Genomic DNA, 22,727 nt, shown 5'->3' with positions numbered 1-22,727 from the left:
CAGAGCTCATCAATAAAGGACTAACGGAGTGCTTTCAAAGCACTTGCACTAAAGTGGTTCACACAAGAAGCACCAGGGTGAAGGTGTCCCAGCTGCTAAGAAGCTCAGAGAAAGAGGAATATGATGGCCACACCTGTGATCTAGCAACCCAGGAGGCTGAGGCAGGAGGACTGCAAGTTCAAGTCCAACCTGGGCAGCTTTGTGAGACATCGGCTCAAAATAAAAAATAAAAATGAATAAAGGGCTGGGGTTGTAGCTCACGGTAGAGAGCCCTGGGTTCAATCCCTAGTACTGCAAGGGGGAAAAAGAGGTTCAAAGATGTCACAGAAACTGAAAATTTGGGAAAATAAAACTTTATTAAATCAAACATGAATAAATGGAAACCAATGCGACCTCACGCTCTATAGAATATATAACAGTTCCCCAACTCCCCAGGCTGAGGAAGAGAGCCTATAGAATGGGGTCAACATATGAGTACCCTGGGTCCAACCAGGCACACTGCCCACTCTGGACCTGCCTCCAAGCTGAGGTTGACTTTTACATTTTTACATTTTTAAGTGGTTGAAAAGGATTAAGAGAAAAACCACATTTTGTGATAGGTGGAAATGTTACACAGTTCAAATTTCGGCATCTGGGGCTGGGGATGTGGCTCAAGCGGTAGCGCGCTCGCCTGGCATGCGTGCGGCCCGGGTTCGATCCTCAGCACCACATACAAACAAAGATATTGTGTCCGCCGAAAACTAAAAAAAATAAATATTAAAAAAATTCTCTCTCTCTCTCTCTCTCTCTCTCTCTCTCTCTCTCTCTTTCCACTCTCTCTTTAAAAAAAAAAAAAAAATTCAGCATCTGTGTGTGAGTTTGATGGAACTCTGGTGCTCCTCCAGGGACATGCTACCTGTGGCTGCTTTGACATGACCACCACAGAGATGAGTGGTTGTGACCTCAGGTTATATGACTTGTCTACAGGATTTTCTTAAAGACTCTAACTTAATATAAAGGAAAAGACTGACTAGATTATGTGCACTTAAACATCAAAAACCACAGCTAAGCCAGGCACAGTGGTACATGCCTGTAATCCAAGTGGCTCAGGAGGCTGAGGCAGGAGGATCACGAGTTCAAAGCCAGCCTCCGCAACAGCGAGGTGCTAAGCAACTCAGTGAGACCCTGTCTCTAAATAAAATACAAAATAGGGCCAGGGATGTGGCTCAGTGGCCGAGTGCCCCTGAGTTCAATCCCCAGTAACCGCTCCCCCTAAAACAAAAGTTGCCACTAACAGAGCAAATTCTGGAAAGAAGAGTTATTCCTTCACTACCTCCACCTATCCCAACACCCAAGTAAGACCACCATCTTGTTAGAAGTTAGGATCTGCGGTTTGGCAAAGAGGGACAAGAGATGATGGAGACTGGGTGAGACTTGGCTGTGTTCTCCTCTTGACCTGGTGTTGGAGGTGGGATGCCCAGTGAGAGGCGCATATGCTATGTAATACATACATATGTTTTGCGAACTTTTAATGTTATATCTTTTAAGTATTTTATTTTTTAGTTATAGTTGGACACAATACCTTTATTTTGTTTATTTATTTTTATGTGGTGCTGAGGATTGAACCCAGGGCCTCGCACATGCTAGGCAAGAGCTCAATCGCTGAGCCACAACTCCAGCCCAATGTTATACCCTTCAATAATGAGTTTTAATATCCAGTACACCGAGAGAAGTGCCCTCCACAAGCAGTAGGGGACCTGACGCAGCTTGAGGCCATATTGGACATGGCCGTCCAGTTTTGTCAGAACTAGGACCTGGCCCAGGCGTGCCACTCACCTGCTGGTGTAGCCCGTGACGGGATTCCAGCGCTGGTTCTCATAGATGTAGACACTCTTCACGTCCGACTGTGTGTAGATGTTGCTGGTGCTGCTGGCCAGGCCTGGGGAGAGAGGAGGCCCCATGGTCCTGAGGCCCCAGCCTGCCTGGAAGCCTGGATTTCCCTCTGAAGCTCCAAAAGGCACTCAGAGATAAGGTGAGGAGGGGGGTGGACCCAGGCAGCTGAGAGGGTCAGCAGGCTGCTGAGTGAGCCTCCCAGGGCCTGTCTGGCTTGGGTGTCTCGTCTGGGACATGATTATTCTGGGGTTGCACAGCCTCGAAGAGAAGAACCTCTAGAGCACACCCCTCCCACACCCCACCTCATGCTCTGTCCACAGCACAAGGGCTGTGGTGTGGAGGGCTGTGGCGTGGAATATTCTGTTTCCATATTTGCTTCTGCCTCCACTTTCCACAGGCCGACCAGGACTCAGAGTTTGGGCCACCGGGAGCCTGGGTCCTGGAGCTGCCCTGGCGCACCCTGAGGTCTCGCCTGTGACATGAGGGGCTGAACACGTTAGAGGTCTGGCAGCTGCCTCTAGAACCTTCAAGACCCTCCGCTCATTCTTGGAGGGCGTCTTGGAGGTGAGGCCTGGCCTTCTGACTCTCATGCCTCGTGGCTTGGCCTGAACTATCCTCTATGGAGGCTGGCAGTGGTGAAGGTCACCTGTCAGCCAGCTCTTAGCCAAGTGTCAGTACTGAGACAGCAGCCCTGGCACCAACAGGGAAGCCAGAGGGGATTAGAGGAGAGAACACCTGGAGAGGCTCAGAGGAGGGCCCGGGAGCTGGTCCTGCCAGCCACAGGTGCTCAAGCCGCCTCACCTTGGAAGCAGCCTCCACCGTAGCCACCTGTGTACACCCAGGCTGTGTGGTCGTAGCCGATGCCCCACACCACGCCGCGGCTGTTGGCCTCCACCACCCGCAGGTGGCCTCCCATCTGCCTCCAGAACCTGGAGGGCCGAAAAGGCATCTCAGTCCAGTTCATCCTTCCACGTATCCTGGGCCTTGTCTTTTGGCCTCTTGTGGACAAGGTATTCTCCAAGTCCTGCGTCCAGCAGAACTGATAACGCACTTGGCCTCCCCTTTTGTGTTAACCAACACTAAAGAGGGCCGAGAAACTCCGGGCAGGGGCTTGTCCTCCAACTTTTGGGCTGAACTGATCAGGGTGGACACCACCTGCAGGCTGGGGCATGGGGAGGGGCTGTGGCCAGGCTTGAGGTCATGGCAGAGGACAGGAACGCCTAACCATCTGCAGGGGCAATAGCAAGACCAGCAGCTGGGTCAGCTTCCTGCAGCCTGAGGCCACGTCCCTGTCATTAGAGGGTGTGGGGCACACATGGCTTCAGTGAGCATACAGGATCCCCCCATCCATGGCAGGGGTTTCCGGGCTCCCTGTGACCCGCAGTAACTGAGCCCAGAGCCTGATCAGGAAGTGTCCCCTACTGATTCCTCTCAGGGCTCAGTTCACACCATGGCACTCAGTGACCTCATTCCCTCTTGTGGCTTTAAATGCCCCCAAAGAGCCATCCTGAGCCAGCTTGAGCCTGCTCCAGGCCTCCCAGCCACTAAGCCCCACGTCTTCCCGCACACCACCAGCTGCCCCACACCTGACTGCCCAACCTCCCAGCTCTACCCCAGGACCACCCATTATTCTCCCTCCTTTGCCTCCACAGCCTGGGTGCAGGGGCTCAGCAGGAGCTAGAGGTGGCCAAGCACCCAGGGTCTGTGCACTGGCTGGTGGGTCTAGCTTCTCTAGCCTGGGAGCCCCTGCAGAGTGCAAGCTAAACCTGGTCACCTCACTCCATGTTCCCTGGGACATTCTGTGACTGCCTAGTGGGTGGCACTGACCTGTGCTGGGCCCATACTTGAATGCCTGGCAGGGTGGGGATCTGGGGACCAGCCGTGGCTCTGACTGGCCCTGCATGGGCTCCAGGTCTTCCTGACCCCTACTTCTGGAACCACAAGTTCTGGGTGCTCGGGAAGAGCATGGCCAGGCCCCAGGTCCACTCACATCTGGTCACAAGGCAGCAGGTGCTCATGGGCCTCCAGGTCTGGGCTGGGCTCACTCACAAAGATGTCTCCCTTGCAGGTAATGGACCAGATGGCCTGTGGGGACGGGCGGCCTTGGACCCTCCGGCTCTCACAACAGGACAGGCTGAGCAGGGCAAGCTGTTGTGGAGATATGGCCAGTTACTCTGGGGTAGGCGGAGGCCTGGCTGCCCCTTATCCCCTGGCCCGTGGGACCCCCACTCACTCACCCAGTCATTCATGTCTTGCTCGGTGGCAGCAGCCAGGCGCACAGGCCACCTCTGCCGTGTCCTCTCAGGAGTATATAGGGCAAAGGAGTGCTTGGCCTCATTGAGCACTGGGACCAGCACTGTCACCTCATTGAGGAACACATGAAGGTACTGTTGGAAGAGGAGCACAAGGCAAGGCTGTCACCTTGGGGTCAAGGAACCCCCACTGTGGGACCTCCACTGTGGTCACGGGCAGGGATGGGCCACCATCATTCTAGAGCTCTTCCCTGGGCCTGCTGGTTTCAATGGCAGCCACAGGGCCCAGCAGGTGCCAGTACTGAAACTTCACTTTGTAACAAATGCTTTGGTGACATTTTTTTTTTCCAGTACAGGGGATGAACCCCAGGGTTGATCTACTACTGAACTACATTCCAGTCTTTTATTTTTTTGAGACAGGATCTCACTAAGTTGCCCAGGTTAGCCGTGAACTTGTGATCTCCCTGCCTCAGCCTCCAGAGTCACTGGGATGACAGGAGCGGCCACTGTGCCTGGCCTTAGTGACATTTCAAAGGAATCCTTTTGGGTGTTGACTGCCTGGCACATACCAGCTGTCACGAGGACGGCTGACCTTATCTTCCCTAGCCTCACTTCTCGGTTAAAAAACTAGTTGACTGTAAATGGCTGTTGGAGGGAGGGCAGTGGCTCTAGGAGCTTGCACATGCGCATGCATGCAGAGGCACCCAAGCCTACCTCTGGCATGAGTAAGACTGAGTACCCTGTGAGCTGGCCAGACTGGAGTGAGCACCGGGGACTGCCCTGCACCCATCTCTGGGAAACCCTGTCCCTTTATGATGCCGCCCCAGCCCACTGCCGTTACCTTCTTCTCCTCATGGACCACGTAGTAGATGAAGAGGATGCTGTCTCGAGCCCCATCATGCCCCGTGAACTGCTCCAGGGCCACGCGGACGTCCACCCACTTGTGGGGCTTCCAGTCACACCACCACTGCAGGGCCCCGGTCTTCACCCATACTGACTGTCACATGGGCATCCAGGACAGTAGGGACACCGTCACAGGCAGGCCCGCAGACCCCTGGCCTGTGTGGGCCCCCTACTCCCAGAACCCCTGAGCTATCTTGGGTCCCAGTCTCTGCTCCCGTGATGAGGGGCTCCTTCCCAGTGCTCCCAGCCCCCACCCTCCCAGCTGGCCCTCTTCCCATCGGTGACAAGTCACGATGAGGCACTGGACCCCATCTGAGCTGCCTCTGTATGAGCCCTAGTTTTCACATAGCCAGTGGGATGGGCACTGTTAGACCACGTTCTGGATGAGGAAACTGGGGCTCAGGGAGGATCTGAGCCGGTGTCAGGGAGTCAAACCTGGGATGTAAACATGGCTTGCCCTGAGCTGAGGCCCAGATTTGAATGCAGACCGGAAGCTTCTGCACAAGATGAGCCCTGGCCGGCCTCCAGCAGCCAGGTTCCTCCCTCCTCAGCCCGTCTCTGGGCCTTGCAGGGCGCTGCTCTGCCTCCGGGGTGCGTCAGCCATGCCAGGCGGGCCCCATTGAGCAGGGTATGGTGCCTGCAGCTCTCTCCAGACTCATTTCAACAAAACACAAGACCCTCGGACACTTGGGGTTCTGGGGTAGAATGCAAGGATTTACTTCTTACCTCCCCCTGCTCCCTCCTGAGGTCCTGCATCTCTGGGCCCCAGGACCCACACAGTGCCCTGAAGGCAGTGAGGCCCCAACGAAAGTCCTTCAGGATGGGTGAATAAAGGACCTCATCTCCTGATCTTTGATCTATCCTGGGGCCTGGAAGCCAGGCTGTGTGTCCGCAATGGCACGGACAGAGCCACTGATGCTCCTCTGCCCCACCTCAGGGGTGAGACTCAACAAAAGCCTATTGAGAAGGCAGCACTGGGGACAGCCGGGCGCCCACCTGCTCCACGGCCTGCTCGTAATGCCGGAAGTTCTCCAGCTCCCGCTTGGTCCTTTCTGTGAGCTGCTGGAAGATCTGCTTCCTCCAGGCGGCGGTTTGTGCTGGCGTGATGGACAGGGACAGCGTCTGCACTGAGGGAGACAGGCCTGCAGGAGGCCGCAGTGTCACCCTGCCCACAGCGAGGCAGGCAGGAGGCCAGGATTGCTCCCCCGACCCCCCAATCAGCCCTTCCTTGATAGAAAGCTCCAGTCTCTGTAGAATGTCCTGTGAGCCTTCCTCCCACCATTTGCTCTCATGAGCAAGTTATTGTCCCCAGCCAGGACTGGGAGAGGACTGGGAGAGGGCAGGGAAGTCTGGCTGCTGGCTTCCTTCCCCTGGTCTCCCCAGTGGATCTCTGATGGCCACAAACTGACCCAAGGGCTCGGTCAGCACTGCTGAGACCTGGGCATTCAGGCAGGACGATGGGCCTGCTCCAGCCCCGATTCATCTATGGCCCACTCCCCTCAGGTGCACCTCCTGGGATGACAGGTCCTACCATACCAACAGGGCCCCTTACCAGACTGGACAGTGAACCACTTGAGCACGGAGCCTGCCTCCACTGCGCAGCCACCTCCTGACACCCAGGCCCACAGCAGGTGGTCATCGGCCCCATAGGGCTCCTCCAAGCCCAGGGTGAAGAGCCCCAGGGAGGCGAGGCCCGTGGATTCAGGGAGGCCAGCAGCTGAGTGGTTAGGAGCCTTCTTGGGCTCCTTCAGGTCAATGTTAGTCCAGGGCAGCTCAGCTGGACGCCCACTGGGACCAGGGGCCTGAGTGGGCTCCCCTCTGCCCACCACTGGGCAGACATTCTCCACATCACACTCTGCAGTCCTGCTGGCCCCAGGGTCCAAGGCTGAGCTCTCATTGGGGTTCTGGGGATTGTCCAAAGACTCCTTAGGGAGAGGCTGCTCGGGGTCCCGTCTCTCGACTTCTGAAGAAACGTCAGTGTCGTGGGATGCAGAGTCACTACTGGCCCTCACTTCATCACCAAAGAAGCAGCCAGCACTGGGGACAGAGCAGGGGAGATCATCATTCCATCGTGGGGGGTGCTATCCCACCATGACCACCTGAGTGACCTCAGGAGTCACAACCTCCCTGAACTCCTGTCTCTTCCTCTGCACAATCCCTGTTTCCCAGGGAGCTGAGACACCTGGGCCTCCCCCCAGATCAATCACTTCAGTGTGCCTGGGGGTGGAGATTTGGGATGAGGATCTTTTTCACTGTGTAAAACACACCATTTTAAAGCATTCAATTCAGTGGCACTTAGTGGACTGACAATGTTGTACAACCTCATCTCTTCTGAGTTCCACAACTTTCTCATTGCCCAAATGGACACTCTGTACCCACGAGGCAGTCACTCTATCCTCCGTTCCCTCTACCCACAACTCCTCTGGCTAACGTGTTATCATTATGGAATTGCCTGTTCTGGACATTTCATATACATTGAACCAAGGGACCAACGTGTGGCCTTTCGTGTCTGGCTTCTTTCACTGAGGACCGTGTTTTCAATGTTCATGCCTGTGGTGCCATGTGTCAGATCGCCATTTCTTTCATTGCCCAATCACTGCTGGTTGTTGGGCTAGTTCCATCTTTTGGTCACTGTGACTAATACTTCCATAAACATTCCTGTACAAACTTTTGCTTGAACACTTGTTTTCAATTTTTTTAGCTATAAAACTAAGAGTGAATTGACTGGGTCATGTGGTCATTCTTTGTTTGACTTCTATGCCCTACCACCCCTGGGTCACCTGAGGAGGCTTGACGAGCTGCCAGAGTGGGACCGGTCACACTCTCGGGTGGCAACAATAGCCTTCCATGTCTTCCCACTGAGCTCACTGGGGGTGACGCCCTGCCGGAAGTATACAGCTCGGTCCTCACAGCTGATGCCCCAGACCTGGAACAGAGATGCTGCTCAGAGGAGTCTGGTGTAGACTGGGGGTGTGCGGGGAGGACAGGTAGCCAAGGAAGCACACACCTGCAAATGCAGGCAGGAGCTGCGCCTCCCTGAGGCGTGCAGCGGGTGTGTGCATGTGTGTTAGGGATGGGGAGGTTGGTGGGGTGGGGTGTGCAAAAGTCCAGTGTGTAAGAGGAGCCCCGCAGGGGTGAGGCGGGCTGAGCTCAGCAGCAAGCTCAGGGGACGCAGGGCCCCAGTCCTGGCTCCTTGACTTTAGGCAGACCAGGAGCTTTGGGAGCTTCGAGTGACAAGGTCCACAGACAGTGGGGCTGTGCTGGGGTGCAAGGTCCGCCTATAACACTATCTTCAGGCCTCTGGTGGGAAGCTGATCCCCAAGAGAACTTCCATGTTCTTAGGGGTGGGGGCAGGGGCAATCACCTCACAACAAGGAGCTGTGCCCTTTGAATCTTAAAAAGTACCCAAACCTAATTGCTAATAAGGAGGCCACACTGTCAGATGATACGGACGACACTCATGAGAAGCAGGGTCCAGAGTCAAAGTTGGAGGTCCATTCCAACCCCGCTTTGTGTCCATCCACCTGATCCCCCAAATATCTTTAAATGACACCTTCCAGTCTCTGGGTCACACACACACACCCCACCCCCCAGCAGATCCAGGCTCACTGATCCAGTTACTTTCCTTAGGAAAGTAACTCCAGGACAAGTAGAGACTCCAGAACCCTGAGGGAGCCAGTCCCCGGGACCGTCCAAGGCGGAGACTCACTGCATCAAGCGTGAGGAGCCCGTAAGTGAAAAGGATGTGAGATGTGGGGCAGGAAGGGTGGGGGGACCCGGGGGCCATGAGCACACCTGGTCATTGAGCCCCACATTCACCATGACCATCTCGCCAACCATCTCGATCCAGCTGGTGCCACAGGGATTGTGAGAGTTGACACCCCTTCGGAACCATACCTGGAAAAGTCCAAAATAAATAGCCTCCCTGGAGGACATGGAGCAGAGGGCTTTTCCTAAGGCTCAGGAATAACAAGTGAATCATCTGACCTTTGGCTCAGGGCTCTAAATGAGCAGGGCACACGGTGAGAAAGGAGACACTGATGCACGTCTATCCTCCCCCATCCTGCCCTGTGTCCCTGCTCAGAGCACCATCCTACCTGACCTCTACTTCCCCTGTCCTGCAGCTTCTCATCTATTCTCTGCCCTAACATGCGGAAAAGGTCTTTTAGGAAAACTAATTCTTCATAAATTCATTTTTAGAATAAATACCCTATTGGGGGTCTACTTTTACTGTTAGGGTCTACTTTTACTGTTATATAACATAGTCTCTTTAATGTTAACTTTTTTCATGTTGACTTGTAAAAATATACACAGTTGAGGCTAGGCACGGTGGCGCAGGCCTGTAATCCCAACAGCTCAGGGGGCCGAGACAGGAGGATCACGAGTTCAAAGCCAGCCTCAGCAACAGCGAGGCACTAAGCAACTCAGAGAGACCCTGTCTCTAAATAAAATACAAAACAGGGCTGGGGATGTGGCTCAGTGATTGAGTGCCCCGAGTTCAATCCCTAGTACCCCCTCAAAAAATATATATTGGGCTGGGGATGTGGCTCAAGCGGTAGCGCACTCGCCTGGCATGCATGCGGCCCAGGTTCGATCCTCAGCACCACATACAAACAAAGATGTTGTGTCTGCCGAAAACTAAAAAATAAATATTAAAAATTCTCTCTCTCTCTTAAAAAAAAAAAAATATATATATATATACACACACACACACACACACACACACACACACACACACACACATATATATGGCTACAAAATTGAACTGAATTCCCACACGCCTACCTGGCCCCACAGCTCACCTGGTGGTCATCCTCAACCTCTACCCTGGACCAGCTGTCCCCCAGGGCTATTCTCACCCACTATGGATGGTGGCCTGTACGGACCCCCATCAGTCTCAGACGCACTGGATCTTGATCTAGTAGCGCTCACATGTTCTAGAATTCCTGAGGTGGGGAGGGGAAGGGTTACATAAAAAGATCCTCAAACCCCTCTTATAAAAATTTCTGGAGAATCGGCTGCAATAGGATGCACCTGTCATGCCAGCTACCTGGAAGGGAGGCTAGGGCAGGAGGACGGCTTGAGCCCAGGCAACACAGCAAGAGCAGCCAAAACTACACTAGAATATCTAAAATGTCTCTTAAAGAGCCAAAGAAAATGAACAGTCAAATGTTTGTCTGAAGACTGAACAAACTCTGATGTAAATGAAATTTTTACTTGTTTTTACTCTAAAGGGGACAATGTGCTGCTGTAAGAGGGTCTTGGAAATCATGATCTGTGGAAAGTGGGGTGCTTGGGACATGCTGGGGGGACAGTGCTATACTTTTTCAGGCTGGGCGTAACCTGAGGATTGGGGGCCCTTGGCTCAGATGTGAGGGCCACCAAACTCCTGAGTGCTAGGGGATTCCCCTTGATGTGTGGTTGGAAAGAAATCATGAAAGTAATCTGAAACTGGCTAACCTTACTGGGCTTGCCACTGATAAAATACAAATAAAAGCATGGGATAGGAAAGGCCAGGCATCCAGCTCACGGGGCTCTGGCAGATCCGCTTCTGGTTATTTTAAATGCTGGGCCCCTGAAGTGATACATCTAGTTGTTCCGCATCGCAATATCCCCCGTGGGCGAGGGGAGAGATGGAGGAACATTTCAGGATGCACCAATTTCAACAGCAAAAATGTTCACAGTGCTCGGCTGATGCTAGATTTATGCTCAAGGGCTTGAACCATCCTGACCTTCAACATGAAATGGCACCCGCAGCCCGCAGCATTCCCCATCTTACTTTCCGGTCTTTAGTGACAGCCCAGACCACGCCGACGCCCACGGAGATGTGCATGATCCCATTTTCAGACCCAGGAGGCTCCACTATGGACCAGAAACTTCCTATCAACCCCAAAAGAAACCCCAGGCACTTCCATCAGCCAAAACGCTGGGGATTAAGCGCCCTCACCCCACTTCCCATTTTGGGGCATAGGGCCAGTCCTGAGCTACCCACCTTTGGGGTTGTTCCTGTTGATTCCTTCCCGGACCAGGGCCTGCCCCTCCCAGAGGGTGGCCCACAGGAGGTCATGGGGCCCACAGCTGATCTGGACCACCTCCCCAGGGGTGTCCACCAGGGACCACCAGGAGCCTTCCGGGTTGGAGTGGCTGACATCCTCTCGGTACCACACCTGGAAAAGCAGAGCAGGGCACTCGCATCAGCATCTCGGCACACTCACACAGGTGGCACACGGGGATCTCTCGTGTGCCCACATATCTGATGGTATATATTTCCCTCCCAACCCTTCACTGCCGGTGAAGTTAATGACCCCAACATGGTGAAAAAATTTGTAAACCCTGGATTTCAGTGGCCCTGGGGGATGGGCCTGTTCTGTTCATCTGCCTGTGAGAACCCTCTACCTGGCACCCCCTACCATCCAGCCTCAGGCGTGCAGCTGCCCTGGGTGTCCTGTGCCCCCTAGTGGTGATATGCTCCCAGGACACTGGTCTTTAGGGGAAGCCAGAGTCCCAGTGGACAGCAGGAAAACCCCCCAGTTCAGTTTAAACAAAATCTACAATGCCCACTTCTTTTGCTCCTTAATCTGAACAGTTAAGACTGAGCAACATGATTTGTGTGAATGTACTTTGTATACAACCATAGATATGAAAAATTGTGCTCTATATATGTATTATGAATTGTACTGCATTCTGCTCTCGTATATAACAAATGAGAATGAAAGTAAGTAAGTAAATAAATAAATAAATAAATAAATAAAATGTTAGACTTTAAAAAAAAAAAAAAAAAGACTGAGCAACTCCTGTATGTCATCCAAACTGTTAGGTGCACTTCATCTGGAGGAAGCTGTACACCTCTGCTGGGTCCAGGGAAGGCTGGTGACTCCTTCCAAGAGCAGTGTTCAGACTGGGGATCCCAATCCCCCAACCCTGCCCACCCCGCCTTTCAACAGACCCTGCAGGACAAGGCCTAGGAAGTCCCCTTCCACCACCAGTGTTTCAGGGTACACCTGCCTCCCTAGTTCTTCCTGGAGCACAGGGTCCCTGTGCCACCTCTTACAGACCACAGGAGTGGTCAGCCACTCTGGCTCGTGGCTGCCACTGAGGCATAAACACTGCTCTGTGGCCCCTGTCCTCCCCCCTCTTTACATCCAAGTGGGCAGGGTCCCTGCTCCTTCACCCTGCCTGGTCTCTTGTCACCACCATTCAGCGGGGCTCAGAGGAAACACCTGTGGTTAACCTAAATCTGGGCCCAACATGACCCCAGAGGTGAGCCTGCTAAAAATACTCTGCTTTGACTGTTCCCAAGCCAGCAGGAAACTTGTGGTCAATTTGTGGTAAGAATTACTGCACAATCATAAAATATAATCTAAAATGATAAAAGAAAATGATAAAAGTGTTGGGTGCTTTTTGCTCAGGACCATCTGTGATGCTGCTGCTGCTGGGGTGAATTTAATTCTTTTGCTTAATTTACAAACTCCCTGAGAAAAGGATCCTCTCTCTAAACATCTGTCCCCCAGCATCTATCCACCCACACACCCACCACCTATCTGTCCAATGATCAACTACCCATCCATCCACCTACCTAACCATGATCCATCCATCTACATGTCTTCCCCTCATCCATCCATTCACCCACCATCCCTCCACCCACCACCTACCTGTCCACCCAGCCATAATCCTTTCATCTACCCACCTACCATCCATCCGTCCAACTTCCATCCACTCATCCACCCACCATCCATCTGCCTGCACATTACCACCTACCCACCGTCCATCCACTGCCCACTCTCCACCTATCCACCCACCATCCCAACTGCCCACACACCCACCCAGGCGTGATGCTCCCAGTGACTGTGGGAGGCACCACAAAAGCGCTGGCAAGGGGCCCAGAATCTGCCTAAGGAGACAACATTTTTGGCACCTGAGCCCAAGATGGGCTTGGAGGACAGGCCAGGGCCAGGCATGGGATGGGGACCAGAGGTTTCTGGGAATAGTGAGACGCAGGGACCCACAGACAGGATGCACAGGAAGGGGGCCTGCCCCGGCTCCAGGAAACAGAGGTGGGAGGTGGGAGGTTCATTCCTCCACCTCAGGGAGCCTCTGTCACACCCCAGGCTGGCCTCCCTGGTGCCTCCCATGCAGAACACAGAGAGGTGTGGCCTTACCTTTCCCTGCAGAGACACAGCCCAGACTGACAGGCGGCCCACGGGCTCCTCTGTAATCTCCCACCCGCCGACAGAGAGGTCATTAAAGGGGTCAGGGAGTTCCTTGGGGTCATCCTTTGAGGGGATCTGAAATGAGGAGGTGAGAAGCAGTGGCTGTCACTACCTGGGCAGGCCCCACATAGCACCGTCCCCTGCCTGTCCCTGACTCCCAGCACATGACTTCCATTCTCAGCTTGGCCCACAACAGCACGACTTCAGGAAGGAGGCAGCCACAGCACTGCAGGCCCCTGGCCCTGGGTCCCCTCTTCCGTGCCCTATCTGTCACCAGGCCTAGGCCATCCCTGAATGGCACTGCTGCTCCCCCGTGAAAGGCAGATATGCCACGGGGTCTTGGCCCTGGCTTCCCAGTGACCTGACTGTGTGACTCTTCTCTAGAATGGGGCTGGTGGCAGAACACAGCCCTGCAGGTGCAAACCCTCCACAGATACCCTACTCTCTTGGCTTCTCCCAGCCCAGCGGCCAGCGGGCGGGGCTGGCAGCCGTGAACGCTGAGGCCAGGCCTCTGTCCCCGAGCTAGAGGTTCCTTTAGGTCAGGAGAACAGCACTGAAGCTTCCGGTACCTCCCTTGGTGGGGGAGAGGAGGCCTGGGGGGGGGGGTCCTCTGAGCTCCTGGGCTGTAGCCTGGCTTAGCTCCCTGCGTGGCCATCTCTCAGATGAAGGGATATATGGTGCAGGAGGTTCTGGAACTGGAAACAGCTCCAAGGAAGGACCCAGGGAGGGCACGGTGTCCCCTTGTGCACAGGCAGGGGTTTGGGGATGAGGCTTCCTTGACCCTCCTGCCAGGGGTCACTGTCCCCAGAACCCATGCCCACACCATGCCCAGTCAGGAGGACCTTGGCCCAGGTGTCCCGGGACTTGTATCTCCTGTACCGGATCCACTTCCGTCGCCGCACGCACGAATTCCACTTCTTGTCTCTCGTGTAGGTGGCGGGAAAGTCAATGGCATACGTCCACCCCTGAAATGCCACGGTGGGGACTCTGTAAGGCTCAGGGGGGAGTAATCTGAAGAGCCAGGGAAGGTGGGGAGGGAGAGGAGGGAGCAGGACCTGAAGCAGGACACCCCACACAAGCAGGGGTCAGACACCACTGGGAAGAGCAGCGCTAAGGGGACAGGCTGGGACCAACCATCCCTCCCCCAGGGGCAGCCACGATGGGTACTGAGTTCACCTACCCCTTTTTCGGTGGGTTCCCCTCCAAAATTCTCATCCACGTACCAGTCTGACTCCCACTCCCAATGTGGCGAGGGTAGCGCCACCCCATCCAGCAGCCGGTGTTGGAGCCCACTCACGTCACTCCACTGCCAGCGGTCACTTGGCAGGAGCTTCTCGCAGAAGCCACCCATGGGGTTCCAACGCTGAGGCCAGAGACACAGAGATGGCCTTAGGCCGGAGCCTGCCAGGAGAGACCCAGGTGGGCAGGGCCCCTCTAGGTCCAACAGGTCCCTCCCCAGCAGACACCCCCCCCTTATCTCTGGCATGGAAGGTTAGTGAAAGGTGTGCACTGGGACTCGGGAATCAAGGACCTCCTGCCACTCTATCAAAAGTCAGTGTGTCAAGTTGGGCATGGTGGCGCATGCCTGTTATCCCAGCAGCTGGGGAGGCTGAGACAGGAGGATTGCGAGTTCAAAGCCAGTCTCAGCAACAGCAAGGCACTAAGCAACTCAGTGAGACCCTGGCTCTAAATAAAATACAAAACAGGGCTGGGGGTATGGCTCAGTGGCCAAGCGCCCCTGAGTTCAATCCCCAGTACCCTCCAAAAAAAGTCAGTGCATGAGGGCCAGGCATGGTAGCACATGCCTGTAATCCTAGCAACTCAGGAGGCCGAGGCAGGAAGATCCCAAGTTCAAAGCCAGCCATGGCAACTTAACAAAACACTAAGCAACTCAGTGAGACCCTGTCTCTAAATAAAATACAAAGAAAGGCTGGGAGGTAGCTTAGTAGTTAAATGTCCCTGGGTTGAAACCCAGGTACCAAAAAAAAAAAAAAAAAAGTCAGTGCATCAGCATAGCCCCACTGGAGAGAACCCACCCACAGCCGCAGCCACAGTACTCCGAGAAGAAGGAAATAAAAGGCACGAGCCAGCCCGGCTCCAGTGGTTCTCAACACTGCTAGAGCCCACCCTCCTGCAGACCAGTCTGTTCTGGCAAAGACAACAGGAGCTTCAGCCCCACCAGCTCCCAATATGTGGATTTTAAGTACAATGTAGAAAACAAATACGGGGACTGGTAGGGAGGCTAGGGCCTCTGTCTCTTCTTTGGTTTATTTTAACCAATAACCCAGGAATCCGACTACCTTAGCTATGGCCCTGCCTGGGCCACTACCTGATTCTCATAGGCCTCCTCTCGGCGGCGGATGGGGACATCGTTGGCGCACATGTACAAGTAGACCTGGTTGTCGCAGGCAATGCCCCAGCAACACTGCGTGGCCGCGCTGACCCGCTTGAACTCCAGCTGGGCATCCTTGCACAGTTCCCAGTACTGGCCGGCCGTGGACAGAGTGTATACTCTCCCAAAGAGGTCCACCGCCCACAGCACTGAGGTGGGCATGGTGTCGGCGGCTGGAGGAAAACCAGTGGCAAAAGAGAGAGTGTCAGTGTCCTGGTCCCCAGCCCAGGGATATCAGGGCCAGGCAGAACCTAGGAGCCCTCTACCAGACGGCCTCGAGCCACAGATGGCACAGGGGCACAGGGAGGAGTCGGTGTTCACCCCACAGATCAGAAGCAGAGCCCCGCTTCCAGCGTGGACCGGCTTTTTCTTTCTTTGCCTTTTCTTCCTTTTCATTATGAGGATTTTTTTTTCAAACAGACAGAAAAGTATAGGAAAAAATATATGTAATATCCATGCGCATACGTCCCCAAATCAAGTCCCTTTCCAGTTCTGTTACAGTCTCTTCAGAAACTATATTCTTTCAAAAGAATAAATGAAGTGTATAGATTTGGTGGAATCCTGTCCTTCCCTGAGCTGCTCTCACTGTGACACTCCTATCTGGGTTTGGTGAAGGGCGTCCACACAGCCTGGCTATCCCAGCCAGAGCTGTGCGGGGTCCTCAACAATGTCGTCATCCATCCTGTGCCTGTATCGTCTGACTGAGTTCTCACAAGGTAAGAAGGTCACTATGTTCCTACTCTTCTGCCAGAATTCAGGTCCTGGGTCCATCACTTTCTAGTGGCATGGAAAGCTAACATGTCCATGCCTGGACTTGCCAATGTGTAGGTCAGTGCTAATGGGTAGGGGCCAGGTGACTCTGTGAACTCCAGGACCCAAAGGTCCTCTCTTACCCTCCCTTTCTTCCTTTCTTCTTCTGCCACTCTCCACCCCTTTCCTCTCTTTCTTTCTTTTTTTAAAGGAGGAAAGATGTTTTGGCTCATGGTTTCAGAAGTGATGGCCACTCAGAAGTTGGCCATGTCCATAGCTCTGGGCCCCAGGTGAGACAGAAATCATGGTGGAAGGGTGTGGCAAAAGAAAGCAGCACAGAATAAGACAGCCAGGGTGGCCAAGATCTGCCACTGACTGTCCCTCCACCCCTTGGCTGCTGCTCCTGGGGTTAATTCCTAGAGTTCTACCTTCCGGCAGGAGCAGACTTCCTCCTACCACAGGGCCACAGAGCCAGAGCAGTGCAGCCAAACACGCAGTGAGGGGCTGAGGCCTGAGGGTAGTAGGGAGTCACCACAAAGGGCCCAGTCTGACTGGGTGGCTCCCAGATCCAACCAGGGAACACTGCCCTCAGGCCAGGAGAGAGAAAAGCCAAAGACAAGCTTACCTCCCATGGGGTTTGGAAACTGGAGCTATCAAGAGACAGGTTTATTTAGGTGGTCAAGGCTGGGCCCTGCTGTCCCACCCCTGAAGCATGCCAGAGGCACCCCCACTGTAGAGACGCCTTGAGACAGGACATGCTGAAACAGGAGCATCTGCCGTGGGCAACAAAGGCTCTTCTGGAACACAGTGGGTCTGACAAACTCCAAGAAGAGTGAGGGTTGAGAAGGAAGTCACAGAGGGGATATGGAACAGGAAATGGGAGGCAGAACAGAAGCCAAGTTCCTAGAAACACCCATGACAGGAAGTAGATGCAGAGCTCAGGAAAGGGACTGATCAGCCTTACAGAGCAAGCCTGGGGAGACAGAGCTGACCCGTAGAACTGCAGACCTCCTCAAGCCCAGGGGCACCAGTGTCTGCCAGACACACAGACAAATCAAAACACCAGCCCTCTGGGGCCAGCTGAAAACTGTGTTGGTGTCCAGGTGCCTGAGTCAGAACCCATGGTGCTGGGCTGGGGGTGTGGCTCAAGCGGTAGCATGCTCGCCTGGCATGCGTGCGGCCCGGGTTCGATCCTCAGCACCACATACCAACAAAGATGTTGTGTCCTCCGAGAACTAAAAAATAAATATTAAAAATTCTCTCTCTCTCTCTCTCTCTCTCTCTCTCTCTCTCTCTCTCTCTCTCTCTCTCCTCTCTCTCTCTCTTTAAAAAAAAAAAAAAAAAGAACCCATGGTGGCCCCAGGCCACCTCACCCTTCCTCCTTGGTCAGGCAGGAAGGTTCTCTCTGATACCTTTACAATGACTAAGAAGAGTGTTCAGAACTGCCTGCACCCAGATGGCCAGGATTCGGGTCCTCACTCCATTACTTTCTAGTACCATAAAAGTTACCTAACCTGCCTGCAACTTGATTTGCTAATGCAGAAAAGTCAGAAAGGAATAGTGACCTACTTACCTTGTGAGAATTACATACAGGCACAGCATGGATGATCAACATCGTTCAGTGCCCAGCAAGAACTCAACAGTGTTACTGATATCATTTTATTACTTGGCATTTACTACCACAAACTGCCACTTATCTCTCATCTCATTTAAAAAAAAAAAAAAATCAAGTTCCTTTCCAGTGGGCCTGAGCCTTGGGCCTCTTCTCTTCTTCTTATCAGCACTCTAGAGGGTGGGTGTTCAACCATTTAATGATAAACGCCTCCACCTACCTCCAATACAGACCGCCAACTCCCTGAGCCTAGACAGAACTACTCCAGGAAAGCAAAGTACTTAAAAAGTAAAGTCACAGCTGAGCACAGTGGCTCCTGCCTATATTCCCAGTGTTTCGGGAGGCTGAAGCAGGAGGATCACAAATTCAAAGCCAACCTCAGCAACTGAGTGAGACAGTGTCTCAAAATAAAAAATAAAAAGGGCTGGGGATGTGGCTCAGTGGTTAAGCGCCTATGGGTTCAATTCCTGGAACCATAAATAAATAAATAGTAAGGTCACAATTGGTGGGCAGAGATGCAATAGAGCAAGTAAAGGGTCAACAGTATAATGAATAAGATGTGGGTATGGGGACATTCACTGTTTAATTCTTTCAATTTGGCTATATATTTGAAAATCTTCATCATAAAATGTTGGTAAAAAGTTTATTTTAAAACTGTCAGTTTCAGCCGTGCACGGCACATGCCTGTTATCCCAGCGGCTTGGGAAGCTGACACAGGAGAGGAGAATCACGCGTTCAAAGCCAGCCTCAGTAATTGCAAGGCACTAAGCAATTCAGTGAGACCCTGTCTCTAAATAAAATACAAAACAGGGATGGGGATGTGGTTCAGTGGTCAAGTACCCCTGAGCTCAATCCCCAGTACCAAAAAAAAAAAAAGTCAGTTTCAGTGTGTACAATTATTATGCACCAATAAAAATTTTAAAAAATAAATAAAATAGTAAGAGGGAAATGGAAAAAAAATGTCAGTTTCTATGGTGACATTTTAATACAATTTTGTTTGCAAAGATAGCTCACAATTCAACATGTAAGCAACCAGCCAAGTCAGACTGAGTCTGCAAGTGAAGCTCAAAGAACAGAGACTTTGACTTGTGTTTGATACACTTTCCTTTAGATAAATGACTAAGCAGTAATTTCCTTCCAGACATAATTGAACCTTCTGGGCAGTTAATGGAAGAATACTTCGCTGCAGATAAAAGAAAGAGTGGGGGTTGTGTTTACAAACTCCCTTCAAAATGGAGACCCAGACAGCAGTCACTAACCAGCTAAAGGTGACAAGGGGTAAATATCCTTAGTCACCCACAACTCCTTTCTGCCTCTGTCAATTGTTTCTAGCACCCTCAACTCCTCACATGCTACTTTCTGGCTGTGAGATGCCCAGGCAATCTGTCCTGAGTCATGGGGTCCTTGAAGGGTATTTGGAGCATTGTTACCATTCTGAAATCCTGGGGCATCTTTGTTTTGTAGAAGTGGAGTGATGGAGTGCATATCTACCCAAGAAGCAGCCTTCAACTCACCAAGAACTACAAAATGAATTTGAGCTAGACCTTCAGTCAGCCTGCACCCTCAAAGCCATCTGCTTTTCTGTCTCAGTTTATACACAGCTCGCTTCAGAGACCCAAAAGTACCCAAGGCAATTGGGGGTAGAAGTGATCGAAGAAGGGACACAAAACAAGATCTCCATGCATTCACCTCTTCTGAAGCTGCCTTAGGAGCCTTCCTGAAGAGTTTCCTGCTTATTATTTATTTTTTTATTTTTTGTTTGTTTGTTACATTGACACTCTAACCTGGTGCGTACTGGGCTACCAATGCAGTTGCTGGTTGCCAAGCGCAGAGACTGCTCAAAAGTGATATCAGGGTCCAAAAAGGTGGGAGGAAGCAACAGAATTCTCATTGTTCCTGAAGAACAGGGTCCACCCAGCTCCACCAGGCAGGTGGTGCCCTGAGTCGGACTGGCTTTCATCCCATTTCCTGCACTTAAACGACAGGTGGTCCCCTGCACTGCCACCAGTAGCATATGTCTGGAAGCAGGGCCCTGACCATCTGCCCAGTTAATCCCATCACAAGCAGATTTGCTCCCACCGCTGCCCAGGGAGAAGGTTAGGCCCCTAGAAGCCCCATTCTCTAAAACCGCGAGGCTCCAGCGATCTCTTTCTCAAATCACTCCAGTCCAAAGGCCGGAGTGGGGGGTCCTCTAAAACTGCCCCTCGGTTGGCACCTCGGCATTCCCGAAATCCCCGCGCCGGGACCGGGCGGCGCCCTCCAGGTGTGCAGGAAAGAGCACAGGTACATCCCTCCCTCCCCTTCAAGGGTCCAGGCAAACGCAGCCGATGCGGGGTCGCCGCGGCCCGACTTTCCCCGAGGGGCCGGGACTCGAGTGCCCACGACCCTGCGCCGCTGCGCTTACCTGGGCCGGCGCGCGGCCAGGGAGGGGGTCGCAGTGGATGCTCCGCGGCTGGGCTAGCGGGTCGGACCTGCCCAGGCCGCAGGCGAGTGGGTGGGCCGGAAGCGGCGGCCAGGCCCGCAGTCATTGGCCAATCTCGCCATGACGCACCGGCCTAGGAGCGCGCTATTGGCTGCTGCGCGCAGCCTGGAGCCGGCTTAGGGGTCGGAGGGTCGCGCGCTCTCTCTCTTCCGGGGTCGCGGCGGGTCGGTGCGGGCAGAGTCCACTCTAGCAAGCTCCAGGTCTACACCCGTGGGGGCAGACCGCCCGCCCCCTCCCAGGACCCTGCCGCAGGAGCAGAGCAGGCTGTGTGGACGCGGGGCCCGCAGGCGAGGAGAGGGGGCGGGCCGGGAGGGAGTCTGGGCGCACCCGCCGCAGGCACCGGAGGAGCGCCGGCTTGTGGGCGCCGCACCCGCGGGAGGAGGAGGAGGAGGCCGGCAGCCGGTGACTGCGTGGGTTCCATCGAGCAGAAATGGAGCCCTCGAGCACACAGACCAAAGGCTTTGCGCTGCAGGAGAGGAATCCTGAAAACGTGACCTTGGGACTATAGCATGTCGTGGTGTCAACATTAGGTCACTGTGTGGCTCAAACTGTGTTTCCAGTGACAATCTAATTAAAGCTAACATAGTTAATAATATTAATATGTGAGTGCTTCCTCTCCACAACTCAAAAAAGGTAGGTGTTGATGTTATTCCCATTTTAAAGATGAGGACACAAGCTCAGGGAATGACACAGATTGTAAATGGTGGACCCTGGGGATTTGAACCTGCTGCATCTGGACTGGGAATGAAAAAGGGGGATGTCTGGTTTAAAAAAAAAAAAAAAAAAAAAAGCACAGCCTGACACAGTGGCTAAAACAGTGCCACTTAGATCTAGTTTCCCCTGTGCTAGAGTTTGCATCTGGAATGCCTCTCAAAGGCCCATGTGTTAAAGGGGTGGTCCCCCAGCTGGGGGCGGTAGGGAGGTGCGGCCTAGTGAGAGGCCTTCAGATAATTGACGGTGTACTCTTAAAGGGAATAATGGAACCTCAGCCCCTTCTTCTTCCTCTCTTTCACTTCTCAGGCATGAAGTGAGTGGGTTTGCTGCCTCACTGAAGCCCAGATTTAAAGATAGGTAGTTAGTGTAGTTAGGTAAATTGGTCTAATATAAAGTAAAGAAAATGGAGGCCATTATTGAGAATGGAGTCCAGGAAATCAGAGCAGCACTTGGGGAAATTGAAATGTTAATGTCCCCAAGGCCCAGAACCCATCCTAAGGAACTGTTAATGAAACAGCTCCCAGCAAACAGGGAAGTGCTAATCCAAAAACGCCCCAGGCCCTTCCTGCCCAGATTACTCCCACTTATCTCCCACCTGTTGAGCCTTCCCACCTGCAGACTCTCACTGCAGGATAAAGGGAAACAAAGGACAGGAATGTGGGAAAAGTAAAAGAAGACCTTAGCTATAAAAGAGGGAAAACCTCCCCCTCCACGGATTCTGCCTTTCCGGTCCCCTTCTTCCTCTGGGGAGAAGTCTTTTCTGCTGTCTTTTAATAAAGCTTTTAGTTTCCACTCTACACTTGCCTCAGCATGCTTCTCTGGTGTTTTACTTCAGCATTCGGGGAAGCAAGGACTCCTCACTGGTAAATATTGGTAACATCATCACAGGCTCCAAAGCAACAGGGCCAGTAGATCATGAAACTTCCCAAACTGAGCCAAAACAAAACTTTTCTCTTTCTAAGTTAATTATCTTTGGTATTTGTTGCAGTAGTGGAAAGCTGAGGAACATATTCACTTCTTGTCTGCCTTCTTGCTTCTTTCTGAGAATGCAGATTTTTTCCCTGACAATCATGGCTGGGAAGCCCCAGACAGGCCAACTCCAGTGGAAGAGAAAGAAAGACCCTCCTCTTAACCCTGCAAGTCTTTGTGGAGCCCTACATCTAACTGTGACCCTCTCTTAACACCTATGAGATTAGTATTTGTGGATTTCGTTGGGAGATGTGGGTAGACCCTGCCCAAAGTGTGAAGGCTCAAAGAGGCAAAGGGCTTCCTCAGAGGAAGCATAGGGTACTATTAGCAGAAGGAGGATGAGTGGCCACTGGACTGCAGAAACATTAGTGTGGAGGAGGAGAGACCTGGATTCTGTTGTCTGTGACATGGCCATTTTTCCCCTTTGGTCTCAGTTTTCTCATTAAAAGAGGCATTGATTAGGTGCTCTTGATGGCTCCTTGCAGTGCTCATGTACTATGCCAGTTCGTACCAGTTTCCTTGAATTTAAGGTCTGATACAGCAGACTGGGACCCCAGTCCTCTCTACCCCC

General features: G+C 53.0%; 1 protein-coding gene across 2 annotated transcripts in view; it reads right to left on the bottom strand.

The window, feature by feature from the left end:
- Positions 1-21,217, bottom strand: part of TECPR1 (tectonin beta-propeller repeat containing 1) — a 29,048-nt gene extending 7,831 nt beyond the window's left edge. For both annotated transcript variants that reach the window (XM_081298742.1, XM_081298743.1), the window contains exons 1-16: positions 20,396-21,217; positions 15,567-15,802; positions 14,418-14,600; positions 14,080-14,202; positions 13,187-13,312; positions 11,020-11,194; positions 10,807-10,907; positions 8,823-8,924; positions 7,808-7,953; positions 6,580-7,064; positions 6,024-6,169; positions 4,966-5,121; positions 4,110-4,259; positions 3,863-4,020; positions 2,674-2,801; positions 1,816-1,918 (exon numbers count right to left, since the gene is read on the bottom strand). In XM_081298742.1, coding sequence (XP_081154868.1) covers positions 1,816-1,918; positions 2,674-2,801; positions 3,863-4,020; positions 4,110-4,259; positions 4,966-5,121; positions 6,024-6,169; positions 6,580-7,064; positions 7,808-7,953; positions 8,823-8,924; positions 10,807-10,907; positions 11,020-11,194; positions 13,187-13,312; positions 14,080-14,202; positions 14,418-14,600; positions 15,567-15,802; positions 20,396-20,519 — 2,642 coding nt within the window. In that variant the 5' untranslated portion in view covers positions 20,520-21,217. The remainder of the gene's footprint in view (positions 1-1,815; positions 1,919-2,673; positions 2,802-3,862; positions 4,021-4,109; positions 4,260-4,965; positions 5,122-6,023; positions 6,170-6,579; positions 7,065-7,807; positions 7,954-8,822; positions 8,925-10,806; positions 10,908-11,019; positions 11,195-13,186; positions 13,313-14,079; positions 14,203-14,417; positions 14,601-15,566; positions 15,803-20,395) is intronic.
- Between the last annotated feature and the right edge of the window lie 1,510 nt (positions 21,218-22,727).

This window comes from Spermophilus citellus (assembly GCF_964194105.1).
Source record: "Spermophilus citellus genome assembly, chromosome: 6".
NCBI lineage: Eukaryota > Metazoa > Chordata > Mammalia > Rodentia > Sciuridae > Spermophilus > Spermophilus citellus.
The sequence above is the reverse complement of the archived record's forward strand: the minus strand, read 5'-3'. Positions and strand labels throughout refer to the sequence as shown.